Source organism: Elephas maximus, chromosome 14, assembly GCF_024166365.1.
Source record: "Elephas maximus indicus isolate mEleMax1 chromosome 14, mEleMax1 primary haplotype, whole genome shotgun sequence".
Taxonomy (NCBI): Eukaryota; Metazoa; Chordata; class Mammalia; order Proboscidea; family Elephantidae; genus Elephas; species Elephas maximus.
The window spans coordinates 29129067-29145941 of record NC_064832.1 but is presented as its reverse complement, the minus strand read 5'-3'; the positions used below and the strand labels follow the sequence as shown (position 1 = coordinate 29145941).

The window sequence follows — 16875 nt, the reverse complement described above, 5'->3', positions numbered from 1 at the left end:
AGAATATTGTATTCTTCAAAGAAAATTTTAAAAATATCTCATTTATTTTAAAATATTCATCTATTTAAAAGTACAAATATTCACGCAATATAAAAACCAAACCCAGTACCGTCGAGTCGATTCCGACTCATAGCGACCCTATAGAACAGAGCAGAACCGCCCCATAGAGCGCCTGGTGGATCCGAACTGCCAACCCTTTGGTTAGCAGCCGTAGCACTTAACCACTATGCCACCATGGTTTCCAAAAGGTGAAGTGGAGGTGTCAGGGATTGAACCAGGGACCTCATCCGTGCGAAGCACATGCTCTGCCACTGAGCTACACCCCGATTCATGCAATATAGTAAATGTATAGTTGCAGTATTTTGACATTAAGTCATGTTAAAAAGAAACTAAAAAAGTAATAAATTATCCTCAGTAGAAGAGATTTAATGCCCTGAAATTAAATTTGATATTCATCTATCAAGATTACATGTGTTCAAGAAAACAAGGCAAATAGAGCATTACTGAAGACACATCTTAATTATCTAAATTTTTCTCTGGTAACCAGAACCAACCAGTTGCTGTCCAGTCAATTCCAACTCAAGGCCAGTTCAAGTGTGCAGAGTAGAACTGCACTCCAGAGTTTTCAAGGTTCTGACCTTTCGGAAGCTGACGGCCGGGCCTTTTTTCCAAGATGCCTCTGGGTGGGTTTAAACAGCCAATCTTTAATAAAAAGTTAATGACGGAGCACTTAAATGTTTGCACCACCTAGGGGCTCCCTGGAAACCCTGGTGGCATAGTGGTTACATGCTACAGCTGCTAACCAATAGGTCAGCAGTTCAAATCTACCAGGCTCTCCTTGGAAACTCAATGGGGCAGTTCTACTCTGCCCCATAGACTCACTATGAGTCAGAATGGACTCGATGGCAATAGGTTTTGTTTTGGTAGGGGCTCCTTCTCTATGGTACCAAGCCCATGCCCAAACCCAGTGCCCTCAAGTGGATGCCAACTCATGGAAACCCTGGTGGCGTAGTGGTTAAGTGCTATGGCTTCTAACCAAAGGGTCAGCAGTTTGAATCCGCCAGGCGCTCCTTGGAAATTCTATGGGGCAGTTCTACTCTGTCCTAAAGGGTCGCTATAAGTATGAGTCTCTATGGTAAGATCTCCTGAAGAGAAGTCTCCCAGAAAAGAATTATGAATCTACCTTTAATATTATTTGTAGGCATAAACTGGAAACAACAAATTTAGTCCAAGCAAACTGAAAGTCAAGTTTTCCAAAATATTTTTTTAGTTAGGCCAAAAAGTTCGTATCTATACCTCCCAATAATATGCTGGATTACTCACTCAACAGTTACTGTGTAAAAAATATATATACAGTCATATTATTGGTCAACGAGATACAAATATTTATAGTAAACATTTACTGAGGTCCTACTACGTTTCATTGGTGTTTTTTAGTCAGTAATCTCTTACTTGGTAGGAAAGCCTGCACTAATAGGTACCTTAGCCACCAATTCAATACCAAGTTACTGATATCTGGACCATCTGAACGCTTGCAAAATAGTTTTTATAAGGCTCATTGATAAAGAAAAGCAAATAAAGAAAAAAATTAAAGTTTTAAATTCTTCAGTTTTGTTCACTGTGGTTTTCTTTAGTACTCCTGTCACAAACATCTACATCATGTATTGTGTCATCAGTCAGCCTTAAAAAACTGAAAGCTAAATTCAAGATAAGCATATATGCTTGCTTCTCATGTGTGTCAAAACTGCTAAAATTGATCACAAAATACTCGCCTTTCATCGGCTTGGTTTATGAATTCGATAAATTAACCCCTCAAATGAAAAACAATGCGTGCTTTCTACTTCGATTTAAAAAAAGAAAGGGGGGGTACAAAACGAGGTAATTCCGTTCTACTTCCTCCCACCCCAAAGAGCTCAAGAAGTTAAGGTGCTTTCCACAAACGCCTCCCCACTGCCCATGACGAAGCAACCACAGCATGTCATGGCAGATTCAGGTACTTATTAATCTTCAACAGACCGCAAAGAGCGGAATCAAGATTTAACATTATTCTTCCTTCATCCTTCACTTCCATTGTTTCTGCAAAGACTTTTATGTAACCACCGCTTTCTCGCTTTCAAAAAAGACCGCTGCAGGAACGCTGGGCACACTAACGAAAACTGCCCAAACGCAGAACCTTCACACCCGCTACTACCAAAGGAAAACCTTAGTCAAAGGGTAACCATCGAGAACAAACACTCGTAGTAGTAGTTCCCCTGCAAACGACAGAAGATGAAGAGGTCTCATCCGAATCTCAGAATAGTGGTAAGGCATCTCCCTCTATGCCTTCCATTACCACCCTTGTTCCTTTCTGAATCAGGCAGTCCATCGCCATCCTCTTTTGTCAATAAAGGGGGCTGATGAATAGAATCTTCCCGAGACAAAAAATACCTCCCATAATCCAAGGAATCGATGTTGAGGCATCGGAGCCGCCGCCAAGCCCCCAGCATGACGAACAAACCAAAGCCTGGACTCCCCACCAACACAACTCCTCCCCCTTCTCGCCGGGAAAACCTTTGCTCTTAAGCAAGGGTGAAGGTGCCGGGTCTACTTCCTCAGGTCGCTCTTCTCCCTCACTGCCCCCCTTAAGACCCCTCTACAACGGCGAGCCCTTATATAAGCTTTCCACCCCCAAGAAGCCCAGTCCTAGCCACACACAAGATGGCAGTCACGCACCTACCGGAGGAAACAGCTGCGCCACCACTCCAGCGATGCCGGCTACTAGACTGCGGGTAACCCCATTGGCCCAGCCAGGGAACGCGACACAACCCGAGAACGATGACAGCCAATCGGAAGGCGGCGCGCCCAGATGCCAAGCCCTCAGTGTTGGCGGTGCGCTTGCGGAGCCTCTGAGGCGTAGACCAGGTGGAGTGTGCAACCAATGGGCTCTTCTGGCTGAGGTAGTAGGGACTGTTTGCGTCAGGCTCCTGTTTGGAGATCATGTTAGGTAGACCTAGACGTTTGAAATTTGCTCTCCTCCCTCCCCTGGCTTAGGCGGAACAGTTATCACTGAGGTGATGGCTAGTAAGTGGTGAAGTACTTCCCGGCCAGGTTGCACCCGGCGCCCTGGGGTCTCGGGGGCGAGTAGTCGGCGAAGAGCCCGGTCCGCGTGGAACCCAGCATCGCCAGCGAGCGGGCAGAGCGCAGCCCTCGGATCTGGCACGCTCGGAACTCCCCGTGGTGGGCGGCGAGGAAAACGCAGTGGAGCCAGCGTACCTTCGGCTGAGGCTGCACGAGGACGGGAACACCGCCGAGCCTTCGGCTGCGTGAGTGGTGGCTGGACTCCATCCCTTGCAGCCTCCCTTCTTCCATCAACGTGCAGTCCCAGGCTGGGGAAGGGACCGCGGGCACACTGAGTTCTTAACCCCATTGCATCCTTTCTCGGTCCACGCCGTAATAAGAAGTGATTCCTAAGAGGCTGGGAGCCTTAGGCTGTAAAAGGGGCTGCAAGAAATGGTCTGCAGCATAAAATCCAGAAGCAGAACTGGGAGGTTAAACCACTGAGCCGTTTCACAGGTAAGACTACGCAAGCCCTAAGTAAGTGAAATCATTTACGCTAGATCACGGAGTGGAGATCGGACCCTAAGGGCTCCTGACTCCTAATCAACTGCAACCAAATAATTACCCAATAGGTAATGAAATACAACGTGGGACCGTATGTAATTAACTGCACCTCGGCTTGTGGAAACCTACAGTCAGTTCCGTACATATTAATGAATGAGGCCAAGCAGAGCTAACTTTGAGGCGGTAAAGTGAGTGTTCAAGAACAGAGGCTCTGAAGCCAGCCTGCGTGGTTCCTTGTTCTCTCTGCCACTTACTTGTGTCAGGCCTTAGTTTCCTCTTCAGAAATACAGGCATGCTAATTTAATTCATATGTCGTTACGCAGATTAAATACGAACACGTGAAATGTTTAGAAGTGTGCCTGACACATGGTTTATATTCTTTAAACGTTCATTATTAACATTATAATTATTTTAAGCATAAGGAACCGAGAAGAAATGAACACTGTTGCTTTAGAGCCTAAAAGGAACATAACTTGAAGCAAAGGAAACTGACTTTTCTGTCAAAATGAAAAACAGAATGAGAGGGGAAAAAAGGAACAAAATTTTAAAAAATCCTAGTTTCATTCATAACTATTAACACTGGCTATTTCTGTTATCTCTGTATAGGGGTAGTGGTTAAGAGTTCGGCTGCTAACCTAAAGGTCGGAGTTCAAATCCACCAAGCATTCCTTGGAAACCCCATGAGGCAGTTCTACTAGACTGCATTGGGTTTGGTTTAGTTTTTTTTTTTTTAGATCTCTGGATGTGGTTACGAATGATTTAAATTTTCATCTTTATGCTTTCCTGTATTTTGCCAGGAAACCCTGGTGGTGTAGTGGTTAAGAGCTGCGGCTGCTACCCAAAAGGTCAGTGGTTCAAATCCACCAGGTGCTCCTTGGAAACCCCGTGGGGCAGCTCTGCTCTGTCCTATGGGGTCGTAAATTCCTTTATTCTTAAATTTTTGGAAGAAAGAAGCAGTAGTGGTGAGAGCTTTCTTTAAAATGCTCATATGCAGTAGGTGGAAGTATAAATTGGTAGAACCTTTCTGGAAGGCAGTTTGGCAATATGCTCCAGAAGGTTTTATAACTTGCATATTTAAGTTTCCATTAACTATACTTCCATACTTTTCTTTTACAAAATTAGAACCTTACAGATAAAGAGCAGAGTCTACAATTCTTCAGTCTTCCTTTTTTACTGTCCAGTGTTCATATGTATATGAGGCGATTGAAAAGACTATGACTTGGGTTAGGTGCACTTAGTCATTACAGTGACACCTTTGCTTTTTAAACTTTAAAGAGGTCTTTTGCTGCAGATTTGCCTGATACAAAACTGCTTCCTTAGACACTGTTAAGGTATTAAGGTTATTTGTTGTTGTTGTTAGGTGCTGATGAGTCAGTTCCAACTCATAGTGACACTGTGTACAACAGAATGAAATACTTGCCGGTTCTGCGCCATCCTCACAATCCTTGTTATGCTTCAACCTGTTGTTGGCAGCCACTGTGTTAAGGTGTCAATTCTTCTTTGGTCTTGCCGCTCATTGTCCAGCTTTCCCATGCATATGAGGCGATTGAAAACACCATGGTTTGGGTCAGGCGCACCTTAGTCTTCAAAGTGACATCTTTGCTTTTTTTTTTTAACACTTCAAAGGGGTCTTTTGCTCAGATTTGCCCAAATGCAATACATCATTTGATTTCTTGACCTTTCCTTCCATGGGTGTTGATTGTGGATCCAAGTAAAATGAAATCCTTGACAACTTCAATCTTTTCTCCATTTATCAGAATGTGGCTTATTGGTCCAGTTGTGTGGATTTTTGTTTTCTTTATGTTGAGGTGTAATCCATACTGAAGGCTGTGGTCTTTGTTCTTCATCAGTAAGTGCTTCAAGTCCTCTTCACTTTCAGCAAGCAAGGTTGTGTCATCTGCATAATGCAGGTTGTTAATGAGTCTTCTGCAATCCTCATGCCCCATTCTTCTTCATATAGTCCAGCTTCTTGTATTATTTGTTCCGCATACAGATTACATAGGTATGGTGTGAAAGGATACAACCCTGACACACACCTTTCCTGACTTTAAACCACTCAGTATCCCCTTGTTCTGTCTGAACAACTGCCTCTTAATCTATGTACAGGTTCTCCATGAGCACAATTAAGTGTTCTGGAATTCCTGTTCTTCACAATGTTATCCATAATTTGTTATGATCCACACAGCCTTTGCATAGTCAATAAAACACAGGTAAACATCCTTCTGGTATTCTCTGCATTAAGCCAGGATCCGTCTGACATCAGCAATGATATCCCTGGTTCCATGTCCTCTTCTGAATCTGACATGCCTTTGTAGATAATCTAAATTTTCTCTGTGGAAGCTTCTGAGACTTGGTGTTTATCCTTGATATTCTGAAGGTTATAAACTATTTCTCTTGGAGTGTGTATTAAGACTTTTATCTTGCTTGGCACTCATTGGGCACTTTTAGTTTGAGAGTTTATATGTTTTCCAGTTCTGGGAAATTCTTAATCAGTATTGCCTCTTGAGTAGTCTTTCTATTTTCTTCTTAATCTTGTTACTTCTTTGCTCTGTGTTCTGGGTCAGCTACTTGGCTCAGTCTTCCAGTTTACTTTTATTTTATTTTTCAGTCATCTATTAAGTTTATTTTAACAAATAATTATTTTATACCCAAGATATCTTCCAATTGGTTATTTTTTCAAAAATATGTGTTATTTCATAGATGAAGTTTCCTTCTTTAGCTCTTTGAGGATATCAAATGCAAAAACATTTGAATTAAAATTATTTTCTGCATGGTCTTTTAATTCTCTTCTTGGGTATAAGTTCTTCAGTTTGGTTGGCTTGTTAAGTGTCTTTAATGGTGTAGCCTTTCTGAGATGTTTGATGACTTGGTTGTGCACTTATACTTACGCAGTGTTGTGATGGCGGCTGGCGGTGGCAGCTTAACCTCTGCAGTTCCGCATCTGTTTCCTTTCCCCAGAGAGGCCTCACAGACTTGGTCCGTAGAGAGTTCCCATTTTGTTTAGCATGATTATGTATTTTTTAATTTTCAAAAACTCCTAATATTTCTATGAGTCTGATAAGGGGGATGGGAGAAGAATTCACCATATGCTTGGCTTATATCTAGAAACTAAAAATCGTTGATCCCTTTTTGACCTATCAGTTACATCTCTAGCTGTATAAACTAAGGAAATAATGAGATACGCATAAAATATATTTATCCCAGTGTTACTTATAATACTGAAAAAAAAGAAACATAGAGGATTTTTTACAATAGTATAATTTATTAAAAATTTAATTATTAAAATTATTTAGTCTATTATATGGATTATTGACCATAGTACATTATACAATGATTTAAAAATCATATTTAGTATTAATAATGTAAAATATTACTGACAAGGGGGAAAGTGCAGGATATGGTAATGAGAGATTATAAAATATTCTATACATTGAAATCCAAATTTTGTTTTAAAATTATATACTGAAAGAATGATGATAAATGCTAGCATTTACTATGTACCAGTCACTATTCTAAGTGCCTCACAACAACCCTATAAAATAGTTAATATTATCATCCCCATTTTTAAAGTTTTTAAAACTATTTATACAATGGAGTAGTTTGTTAACAATGTGATGTCAATTTTAATTAACAAATATATTAGATATTGGTGATAGGATTATGGATGAGTCTTCTCTTTTCTATAATTTTCCTAATTTTGATATTTTATAAAATTTCCCCAGTTATTATATATTCTTTTTGTAATAGTCCATGTTATTTTAAAAGATAGAGCTGTGGTTATAATATCTTTTGTTCTTACATATTTTGCACTTTACACATATGCACTGTTCTTTATTGTTTTCCTTACAGAATGTTTTACGTATTTGTGGACCAAAAGATGAAGTCGTTTTTTTATTTTAAAAAAGATACTGTCAATGATCTGATAGAACTATAAATATTGACTTGATGAAGATGCGTGGACTTGTCATCACTATGTTGGACTGTTAATCATTTCTGAAAATTTCTTCAACCACAATTTCTATTTGAAAATTTGAGTATCAAAGAATATTCTATTTGAATTGTATAATTATGCATTTTGTCCGAGAACTGCAAATTTCATAGAGACTACCTCTGGATTCCAGTTATATTCTCCAATCAAAGTGATTCATATCATTCGTCCTTTTAATTTTGAAGAGTTTTATACTTACAAACGACATCAAAAGATGGGAGAGAAAAATGGTAGGTTGGAGAATACATTGTTAAACCTTATACTTAAAAGTATATAGACAACTTAATGTGGCTGAATTATGGAATTTTCAAGGTTTGTCACTGAAAGTGACTTTTCTGAATTAGAGGGAATTAAGGGTTAATATATTTTTTTTTTTTTACATAGCCAGGTGGAAACCCTGCTGGTATAGTGGTTAAGTGCTACTGCTGGCAGTTTGAATCCTCTAGGCAGTCCTTGGAAACTCTATGGGGCAGTTCTACTCTGTCCTATAGGGTCGCTATGGGTCGGAATCGACTCGATGGCACTGGGTTTTTTTTTTTTGGTATTACGTAGCCACCAGTTTTGACTGTCTTTATAAGTAATTGTGTATCAGTAATCCTAAATCAGTACTTTAGTGTACTTCATTTAAAAATAGACAAATTTTTAGATCAATTTTAGACTTACGGAAGTATTGAGAAGAGTTACCGTACACCTGCACCCACTTTATTTACCCTATGACATTTGTTACAATTAATGAACCAGTATTGATACTTTATTGTTATTTAAAGTGCATAACTTATTTGGATTTCCTTGGTTTTTACCTAATGTCTTTTTCTGTCCCAAGATCCTATCCAGGATACCACGTTATATTTACTTGTCATGTTTCCTTAGTCTCTTGACTGTAGTGGTTTCTCAGACTTTCCTTGTTTTTTTATGATCTCGACAGTTTTACAGAATATTGGTCACGTATTTGCAGGATGTTCCTCTATTGGAATTTGTCTGATGTTTTTCTTATTAGATTGGAGTTATGGGTTTTGGAGAGAAATACCACAGAGATAAAGTACCATTTTCATTACATCATATCAAGGGTACATGCTGTCAACGTGATTTAGTTCTGTTGAGTACTGACCTTGTTCACTTGGATGATACAGTGTTAGGCTTCTCCACTCTAAAGTAACTGTTTTTCCTCCCTTTCCATACTGTACTCTTTGGAAGGAAATCACTATGTGCAGCACACACATAAGGGATGAGGGCAGAATGTCTGCATAAATTATTTGGAATTTTCTGCAAGGGAGATATGTCTCTTCTCTGCCATTTATTTATTCAGTCATTTATTTCTATCAGAGTGGACTCATGGATATTTATACTTTGGGTTACAATTCAATACTACTATATTTATTTTGTTGCTCAAATCGTTCCAGCTTTAGCCATTGGGAGCTGTTCAAGTTGAGTCCTGTGCCCTTTGACGTACCTTCATCAGTGTAGGGTGCTTTTTTGGTTTTGTTCTTACTTTTTAGCACTTCCTTATTTTGTGAATCATCTTGTATATTTCCTGCCCTGGTCCTAGAGTCAGCCATTTATTGAATGAGCCCTGGGTTCTTTTATTGCAAAATGTATTACAAACCCAGATCTGGGCTATAGGTGTGCTTGTTGCTTCTGGGATTTTGCTGCTTCTCAGCTGAAAGAGGGAGAAAGTACATGTGTGTTTACTAACCCGTGTATTTCTATAGGCCACAATCCATATCCATATAAAGCTCAACATGAGTTTATACTGATGTTTGAAGAGGCCCTGACTCTCTTCAATTCTATGAAGGCTGAGAGGTGGGGAAGCTGAAGAAGAAAAGTTGGAAGCTAGCAGAGGTTGGTTCATGAGGTTTAAGGAAAGAAGCTGTGTTCGTAACATAAAGGTGCAAGGTGAGGCAGCAGGTGCTGATGTAGAAGCTGCAGCCAGTTACCCAGAAGCTCCAGCTGAGGTAACGCGTGAAGGGGGCTGCTCTAAGCAACAGATACTCAGCGTGGGACAGAACAACCCTACACTGGAGGAAGATGCCGTCTAGGACTTCGGTAGCTAGAGAGGGGCAGTCAGTGCCTGGCTTCAAAGCTTCGAAGGACAGGCTGACTCCTTTGTTAGGGGCTAATCCAGCTGGGGACTTAAAGTTGAAGCCAGTGCTCATTTACCATTCCCAAAATCCTAGGGCCCTTAGGAATTATGCTCAGTCTACTCTGCCTGTGCTCTGTAAATGGAACAGCAAAGCCTGCATGACAGCACGTCTGTTTACAACATGGTTTACTGAGTATTGTAAGCCCACCGTGGAGACCTAGTGCTCAGAAAAAAAGATTCCTTTCAAAATATTACTGTGCATTAACAAAGCACCTGGTAACCTAAGAGCTCTGATGGAGATGGACAAGGAGATTAATGTTATTTTCATGCCTACTAATACAACATCCAGTTCTGCAGCCCATGGATCAAGGAGTAATTTTGACTTTCAAGTCTTTTTATTTAAGAAATACATTTTGTAAGGCTATAGCCGTTGACTAGACAACAATGAGTTTTTTGTTTGTTTGTTTGTTTTTTATAGCTAAGGTAGATAGTAATTCCTCTAATGGATCTGGGCAAAGTAAATTGAAAACCTTCTGGAAAGAATTCACCATTGTAGATACCATTAAGAACATTCATGATTCATGGGAGGAGGTCAGAATATCAACATTAACAGGAAAAAGTTGATTCCAAGCCTCCTGGATGACTTTGAGGGGCTAAAGACTTCAATGGAAGAAGTAACTGCAGATGTGGTGGAAACAACAAGAGACTAGAATTAGAAGTGGAGCCCGAAGATGTGACTGAATTGCTGCAACCTCATGAGTAAACTTTAATGGATGAGGAGTTGCTTCTTATGGATTAGCAAAGGAAGTGGTTTCTTGAGATGGAAACTACTCCTGGTGAAGATGCTGTGAACATTATTGAAATGACAACAAAGGATTTATAGTATTACATAAACTTAGTTGATAAAGCAGCAGCAGGGTTTGAGAGGATTGACTCCAATTTTGAGAGAAGTTCTGCTGCGGATAAAATGCTGTCAAACAGCATGGCATGTTACAGAGAAATCTTCCGTGAAATGAAGTCAGCCGATGTGAGAAACTTCATTGTTGTCTTATTTTAAATTTCCACAGCCACCCCAGCTTTCAGCAATCACTGCCCTGATCAGTCAGCAGCCATCAACATCGAGGTAAGACCCTCCAACAGCAAAAAAATTATGACTCACTTAAGGCTCACATGATAGTTAGCATTTTTAGCACTAAAGTATTTTTTAACTAAGGTATGTACTTTTTTTTTTTAGACGTAATGTTTTCGCACACTTAATAGACTACAGTATAGTATAAGCATAACTTTTGTATGCACTGGAAAACCAAAAACTTAGTGCAACACGCTTTATTGCGTTGGTCTGGAACTGAACCTGCGATATCTCCGAGGTATGCCTGTCACACTAAGTTTTTGGTTTTCCAGTGCATACAAAAGTAATGTTTATACTATACTGTAGTCTATTAAGTGTGCAAAAGCATTATGTCTAAAAAAAAGTACATACTTTAATTATGCCAGGCCTCTTGTCTAAGTGCCTCTGGGTTGACTCGAATCTTCTAGCCTTTTGGTTAGCAGCTGAGTGTGTTATCCACTTGTACCACCCAGAAACTCTGTGCCACCCAGGTACTCATATAAATAAAACAGCTTCACACAGACAAGAAGTTGGAAAAGGGAAGAGGGTTATAATAGCCTTTTCCAAAACTCAACAAGTGGTTTTTTCTTAAAGGTTAATTGCGATTTGGAAACTGAACTCATAGAAGTGAACTTTTTGACATCCTGTTACATTAAAAGCTGTTGGTCTGTCTTACACTTTGAAGGGCTCCTTTATCGTATAACTTTGTACCATCATGCAGCGGTCACTTGGAAAATACTGGTTCGGTGAATTTTGCAGGTTTTCCAAATGTTGACATATTTCATCACACAGTATAAAAAATGGTATTTGTTAGATTGCCACCAGTCTCATCAAAAAAAGTATTTAATTACTGAGAACCTGTCAAACTCATGTGGCAGGTAGAAGATTTCCAAATTTCTGATTTTCACTTGGAAGCTTACATTTTATCTTAGCAACAAATATGGTCAGTTTTGCCTTTCAAGCGATAGGCTTATTTTGTTCATTTTTGAGAACGTGTTCCAGACACTCAAATCTGGAGAAACCATAGTTCATCAGTGATTCTTTGAAATAAAATGGTTTCCCATGGAGGGTGGGGAGAGCAGCTCATTTAACTTGCAACTCAAACAGTCTCATTAGTACTTTTCCTTGAGGCAGCCAATGTGCTTTGGTAATCTTTTTTGTTGCTTCCTCCAGGACATTCTCAAGTGAAGCTGGTGGTGAAAAATACATTGACTTGATGGTGGTTTGGCGTCACTGCTTTGATTCATGCTAAGACACCAACAACTGATTTCTCATTCCTTTTCTCCTCTCATACTGCACACATTTCGAATGTTGAAATCTCATCTCAGCTGTGCTATGGGGGATTCAGAGTAGGCATGGGCTTGGGCCCTACCTTTGGGCCAGAGTGTTAGCAGGGAAACAGCATCCCTCCTGAGGCCCTTTTGGTAGCAGCAACCCTAATTAGCCAGAGATGCCTTTGGGTGAGGTGACTTTTCCAGCAGGAGTTGAGACTCTGGGGTCTAGGCCTCAGTCCTTGTGACGGTTCCCTCTCTGTTATCAAACTTAGAGGTGCTGTGTTTAATGTTTGTTTAGGAATATGTATTCTTGTAAACTAACTTGGCTCTCTGCCCATTAATCCTGCCAGTGGTTTCTCAAGCGACCTCTCTAAAATGCAGTTAAGGCCCTATTAATTTTGATATTTTATCAATTTTTTATATTAATTTTAGCATTTTATAAATTCGTGCTTAAGATATTAGGTATATTTATTACTTCTAAACACGGTATAAGTGTGAGATTTGGCTTTGGCCAGTTTATCTTAATAGCCTTTCTCATACTTCTATTTTCAGCTTCAAAAGGATTATTTGGTTAGGAAAATTTTAATTTAGGTGTTATTAGCTTGCTGGACATCTGAAACGTTGACTTATCTTTACAACTTTATAAAAACTTTAAACATTGTTTTGCTTCATGTAATTATTGTAAAGCAAATATAAAAGATCTTTTTAAAAGTAATACTATTCCCTGGGGCAAGGACTAGAAGGCAGGAGGGGACAGGAAAGCTGGTAATAGGGAACCTAAGGTTGAGAAGGGAGAGTGTTGACGTATCATGGGGTTGTTAACCAATGTCATAAAACAATATGTATACTATTTAATGAGAAACTAGTTTCTTTTTAAATTTTCTTCTAAAGTATAGTAAAAAAATAACTACATTATATATATGTATGTAACTATAGCAACACTGACCAAAATTAGTATAATGAGGAAACATCTCAGATTCTTTTCCTCACTACATGATAAATTCTTGTATTGAGATACCTGACACTTACGTTCTGTAAGTAGTGTTTAAAAAAAAAGTAGTGTTTGGCAGTATAAAACCTAAAACAATCATTTATTGATTAAAAAAAATGTTTATATCCCTTTAAATAAATAAAACGTAATACTGTTGGACATTTAATTGTTTCAGCCATCGTTGATTTCATTCTGAAACCATCCACCCCCATGCTCCACGGAGATCATATTGCTGAAACTTTAAGAATGCATGTATATCTGTAAGTGTGCCCACTACCACCGATGGCACGAAGCTGTGCCTTCTTTTCCCAGTCAGGAAATAGTGTCACTTAAGTAGTCGATATATTTTTTAAAAATTAGCAAAAATAAGTAAGGTAATTAGATCGTATGTTTTGTTTCTAGTTCTTTGCCTTTGGTTGAAACATTGCCAAAATCTTTTTTCTCCAGGAAAGTGACAGACCAACTGAGTCTTGATTTTCTGTCACATGCACTTGGGGGAAATTAATAGTCCATTTCTGTTATACTCTTGGTGTCTTCATTTATTTTTTTTAGGTGATGCCAAAACTTTCTGGATGGAGCTGGAAGGTGATGGAAAAGTGGATTTTATATTTGACCAAGTGCAAAATGTGTTGCAGTCACTGAAACAAAAGATCAAAGATGGGTCTGCCACGAATAGAGGTAGTACTGCCACCTGGCCACACAGCCTTAGCCTAGTTCCAACGTCATTTTAAAGGTCAAATAATTATTTTTTGTTGTTTTCGAAGACCTAATGTCAGTTCTAATGACTTTTTATTGTGCTCTGCTTCTACAGAAACTTGCTTTTAATACATCATAGACATTTTGCAAAAGTAGGTGAAGATGATTATTTGTGAATAATAGCTACTAAATTTTTCTCTTTTTTTTCTCTCAGGCTATATATATATTTTTCCATTTTTATCTTTTTTTTCTCCTCTGTCTTTGAGAAAAAGTAATACCTGCTCATTGCCAACATTTGGTATATATAGAAAAATGTAAAAAAGAAAAATTACCCATCGCCCATCATTCAAAGATACCTAGTAGTTTTTTTTAAAAAATGTAAGCATATTTTGCCTGCTTTAAACAGAACTTGGACTACTAGTCTCCAGAAAAGTAAAACTTGCTCTATCTAGGCGCTCAGTTCAGTCATTCAGATTGTTTCCTATTTCTTTGTCTTCATTCTTGGTTGGTTGTAGAACATACATGAGAACACGTTTTTTTTTTTTTTAAATTGTGTTTTAGATGAAAGTTTACAGTGCAAATTAGTTTCTCATTCAAAAATGTGTGTTCAGATTGTTTTGTGGCATTGATTGCAATCCCTGCAATGTGTCAGCACTCTCCCCCTTTCCCATTGCACCCAGGGTCCCCATGTCCATTCATCCAGGTTTCCTGTCCCTTTGCCTTGGGGCAGGTGCTGCACATTAGGTCTCCTATACTTGACTGAACTAAGAAGCATGTTCCTCATGTGTGTTACTATTTGTTTTATAGGCCAGTTTAATCTTTGATGAAAGGTGGACTTCGGAAGTGGCTTCAGTTCTGATTTAGCAGGGTGTCCGGTAGCCATAGTTTCGGGGGTTCCTCCAGTCTCTGTCGGACCAGTAAGTCTGGTCTTTTTTTATGAATTTAAATTTTGTTCTACATTTTTCTCCTGTTCTGTCTGAAACCCTCTTGTAGTTCCTGGCAGAGCAGTCTGTGGTGGTAGCCGTGCACAATCTAGTTCTGGGCTCAGGCTGGCGAAGGCTATGGTTCATGTGGTCCGTCAGTCCTTTAGATTAATATTTTCCTTGCGTCTTTGGTTTTCTTCATTCCCTTTTGCTGTGAACATGATGGGACCAACAGATGGCTGCTCATAAGCTTTTAAGATCCCAGACACTACTCACCACATGTCTTAGTCATCTAGTGCTGCTATAACAGAAATACCACAAGTGGATAGCTTTAACAAAGACATTTATTTTCTCACAGTTTAGTGAATTAGAAGTTGAAATTCACTGTGTCAGCTCCAGGGAAAGGCTTTCTCTCTCTGTCAGCTTTGGAGGAAGGTCCTTGTCATCAATCTTACCCTGCACTAGGAGCTTCTCCGTGCAGGAACTCTGGATCCAAAGAACTCAGTCTGCTCCTGGCACTGCTTTCTTGGTAGTAGTAGGTCCCCCATTCTCTGCTTGCTTCCCTTTCTTTTATCTCTTGTAAAATAAGAAGTGGTGCAGGCCACACTCCAGGGAAACTCCGTTTACATTGAATCAGGGATGTGACCTGAGCAGGAGTGTTGCATCCTACCCTAATCCTCTTTAACCACAGACAGAGATTATGATTTATAACACAAAGGAAAATCACAAAATAGAGGACAACTGCATAATACTGGGAATCGTGGCCTAACCAAGTTGATGCATATTTTGGGGAGATGCAATTCAATCCATGTCACCAAAGTAGGATATAGAGCATTTTCTTTATGAACTATGTTATAAAGACCATGGCCCCCAGTCCTCAGCCCAAGTATCTCAGTCCCTGAAGGTGTTTGGATGGTCTAGGAAGTTTCTATGGCTTTGTCTTGGTCAAGTTGTACTGACTTTCCCTTTCACCAAAGGTAACACTTGTCTGCTATGTAGTTACTGATTTTCCCACCCTAGCCATCCTCTCCCTTGTAACCATCAAAGATTGTTTTTTTTTTCTGTCTGTAAACCTTTTCTTGAATTTTTATAATAGTAGTCTCATATAATATTTGTCCTTTCATGATTGACTTATTTCACTGAACATAATGCCCCACAGATTCATCCATGTTGTGAGATGTTTCTCGGATTCGTCATTGTTCTTTATTGTTGCATATTTAGATCTTTGATCAATTTTGAGTTAGTTTTTGTGTATTGTATGAGGTATGGGTCCTGTTTCATTTTTTGTTTTTTTACAGATGGTCATCCAGTTTTGCCAGCACCATTTGTTAAAGAGACTGTCTTTTCCACATTTAATGAACTTTGGGCCTTTGACAAAGATCAGCTGACTGTAGGCGGTTGGATCTGCAATTCTGTTCCATTGATCTGTGTGTCTGTTGTTGTACCAGTACCAGGCTGTTTTGACTACCATAGCTGTATAGTAGGTTCTGAGATCAGGTAGTGTGGGGCCTCCTACTTTGTTCTTTTTCTTGAATAATGCTTCACCTATTCCAGGGCCTCTTTCCTTTTCATATAAAATTGGTAATTAGTTTTTCCATCTTATTACAAAATGTTGTTGGTATGTGGATCGGCGTTGTGTTACATCTGTAGATTGCTTTGAGTAGGATTGACATTTTCACAGTGTTGCGCCTTCCTATCCATGAGCATGATATGTTTTTCCATTTGTGTAGGTCTCTTGGTTTCTTGAATAATGTTTTGGAGTTTTCTTTGTGTAAGTCTTTTACGTTCCTGGTTAGATTTGTTCCTAAGTATTTTATCTTTTCAGGGACTATTATAAATGATATTGTCTTCCTGGTTTCCTTTTTGAAGTTCTCTTTGTTGGTATATAGGCATCCAACTGATTTATGTATGTTGATCTTGTATCCTGCTACCCTGCTGAATCTTTATATTAGTTCTAGTAGCTTTCTTGTGGAATCTTTGAGTACCCTTTATATAGTATCATATCATCTGTAGATAGGGATGGTTGTACTTCTTCCTTTCCAGTTTGGATGCCCTTTATTTCTCTTTCTGGCCTTATTGCTCTAGCTAGGACTTTGAGCATTAAATAGGAGTGGTGATAAAGGGCATCCTGTCTTGTTCCCACATTTTCTTGGACATGATTTTGAAGCATGTTTTTCCCCCGATTATCCTTAACGCAGGTTCCTAGGTGGCACAA

At 39.3% G+C, this 16875-nt stretch overlaps 2 protein-coding genes across 11 annotated transcripts in view; one reads left to right on the top strand and one right to left on the bottom strand.

The window, feature by feature from the left end:
* Positions 1-2783, bottom strand: part of CAB39L (calcium binding protein 39 like) — a 194438-nt gene extending 191655 nt beyond the window's left edge. For 3 of the 7 annotated variants that reach the window (XM_049853030.1, XM_049853026.1, XM_049853027.1), the window contains exon 1: positions 2717-2779. The gene's annotated coding sequence lies outside the window, so the exon portion shown is untranslated. Of the gene's footprint in view, positions 1-2716 lie in introns of all 7 variants that reach the window. The other 4 variants (XM_049853029.1, XM_049853033.1, XM_049853031.1 and 1 more) reach the window with 4 other exon arrangements.
* Positions 2784-2876: 93 nt separating this feature from the next.
* Positions 2877-16875, top strand: part of SETDB2 (SET domain bifurcated histone lysine methyltransferase 2) — a 103118-nt gene continuing 89119 nt past the window's right edge. For 2 of the 4 annotated variants that reach the window (XM_049853010.1, XM_049853008.1), the window contains exons 1-3: positions 2877-3552; positions 7450-7818; positions 13594-13719. In XM_049853010.1, coding sequence (XP_049708967.1) covers positions 7803-7818; positions 13594-13719 — 142 coding nt within the window. In that variant the 5' untranslated portion in view covers positions 2877-3552; positions 7450-7802. Of the gene's footprint in view, positions 3553-7449; positions 7819-10735; positions 10792-13593; positions 13720-16875 lie in introns of all 4 variants that reach the window. The other 2 variants (XM_049853009.1, XM_049853012.1) reach the window with 2 other exon arrangements.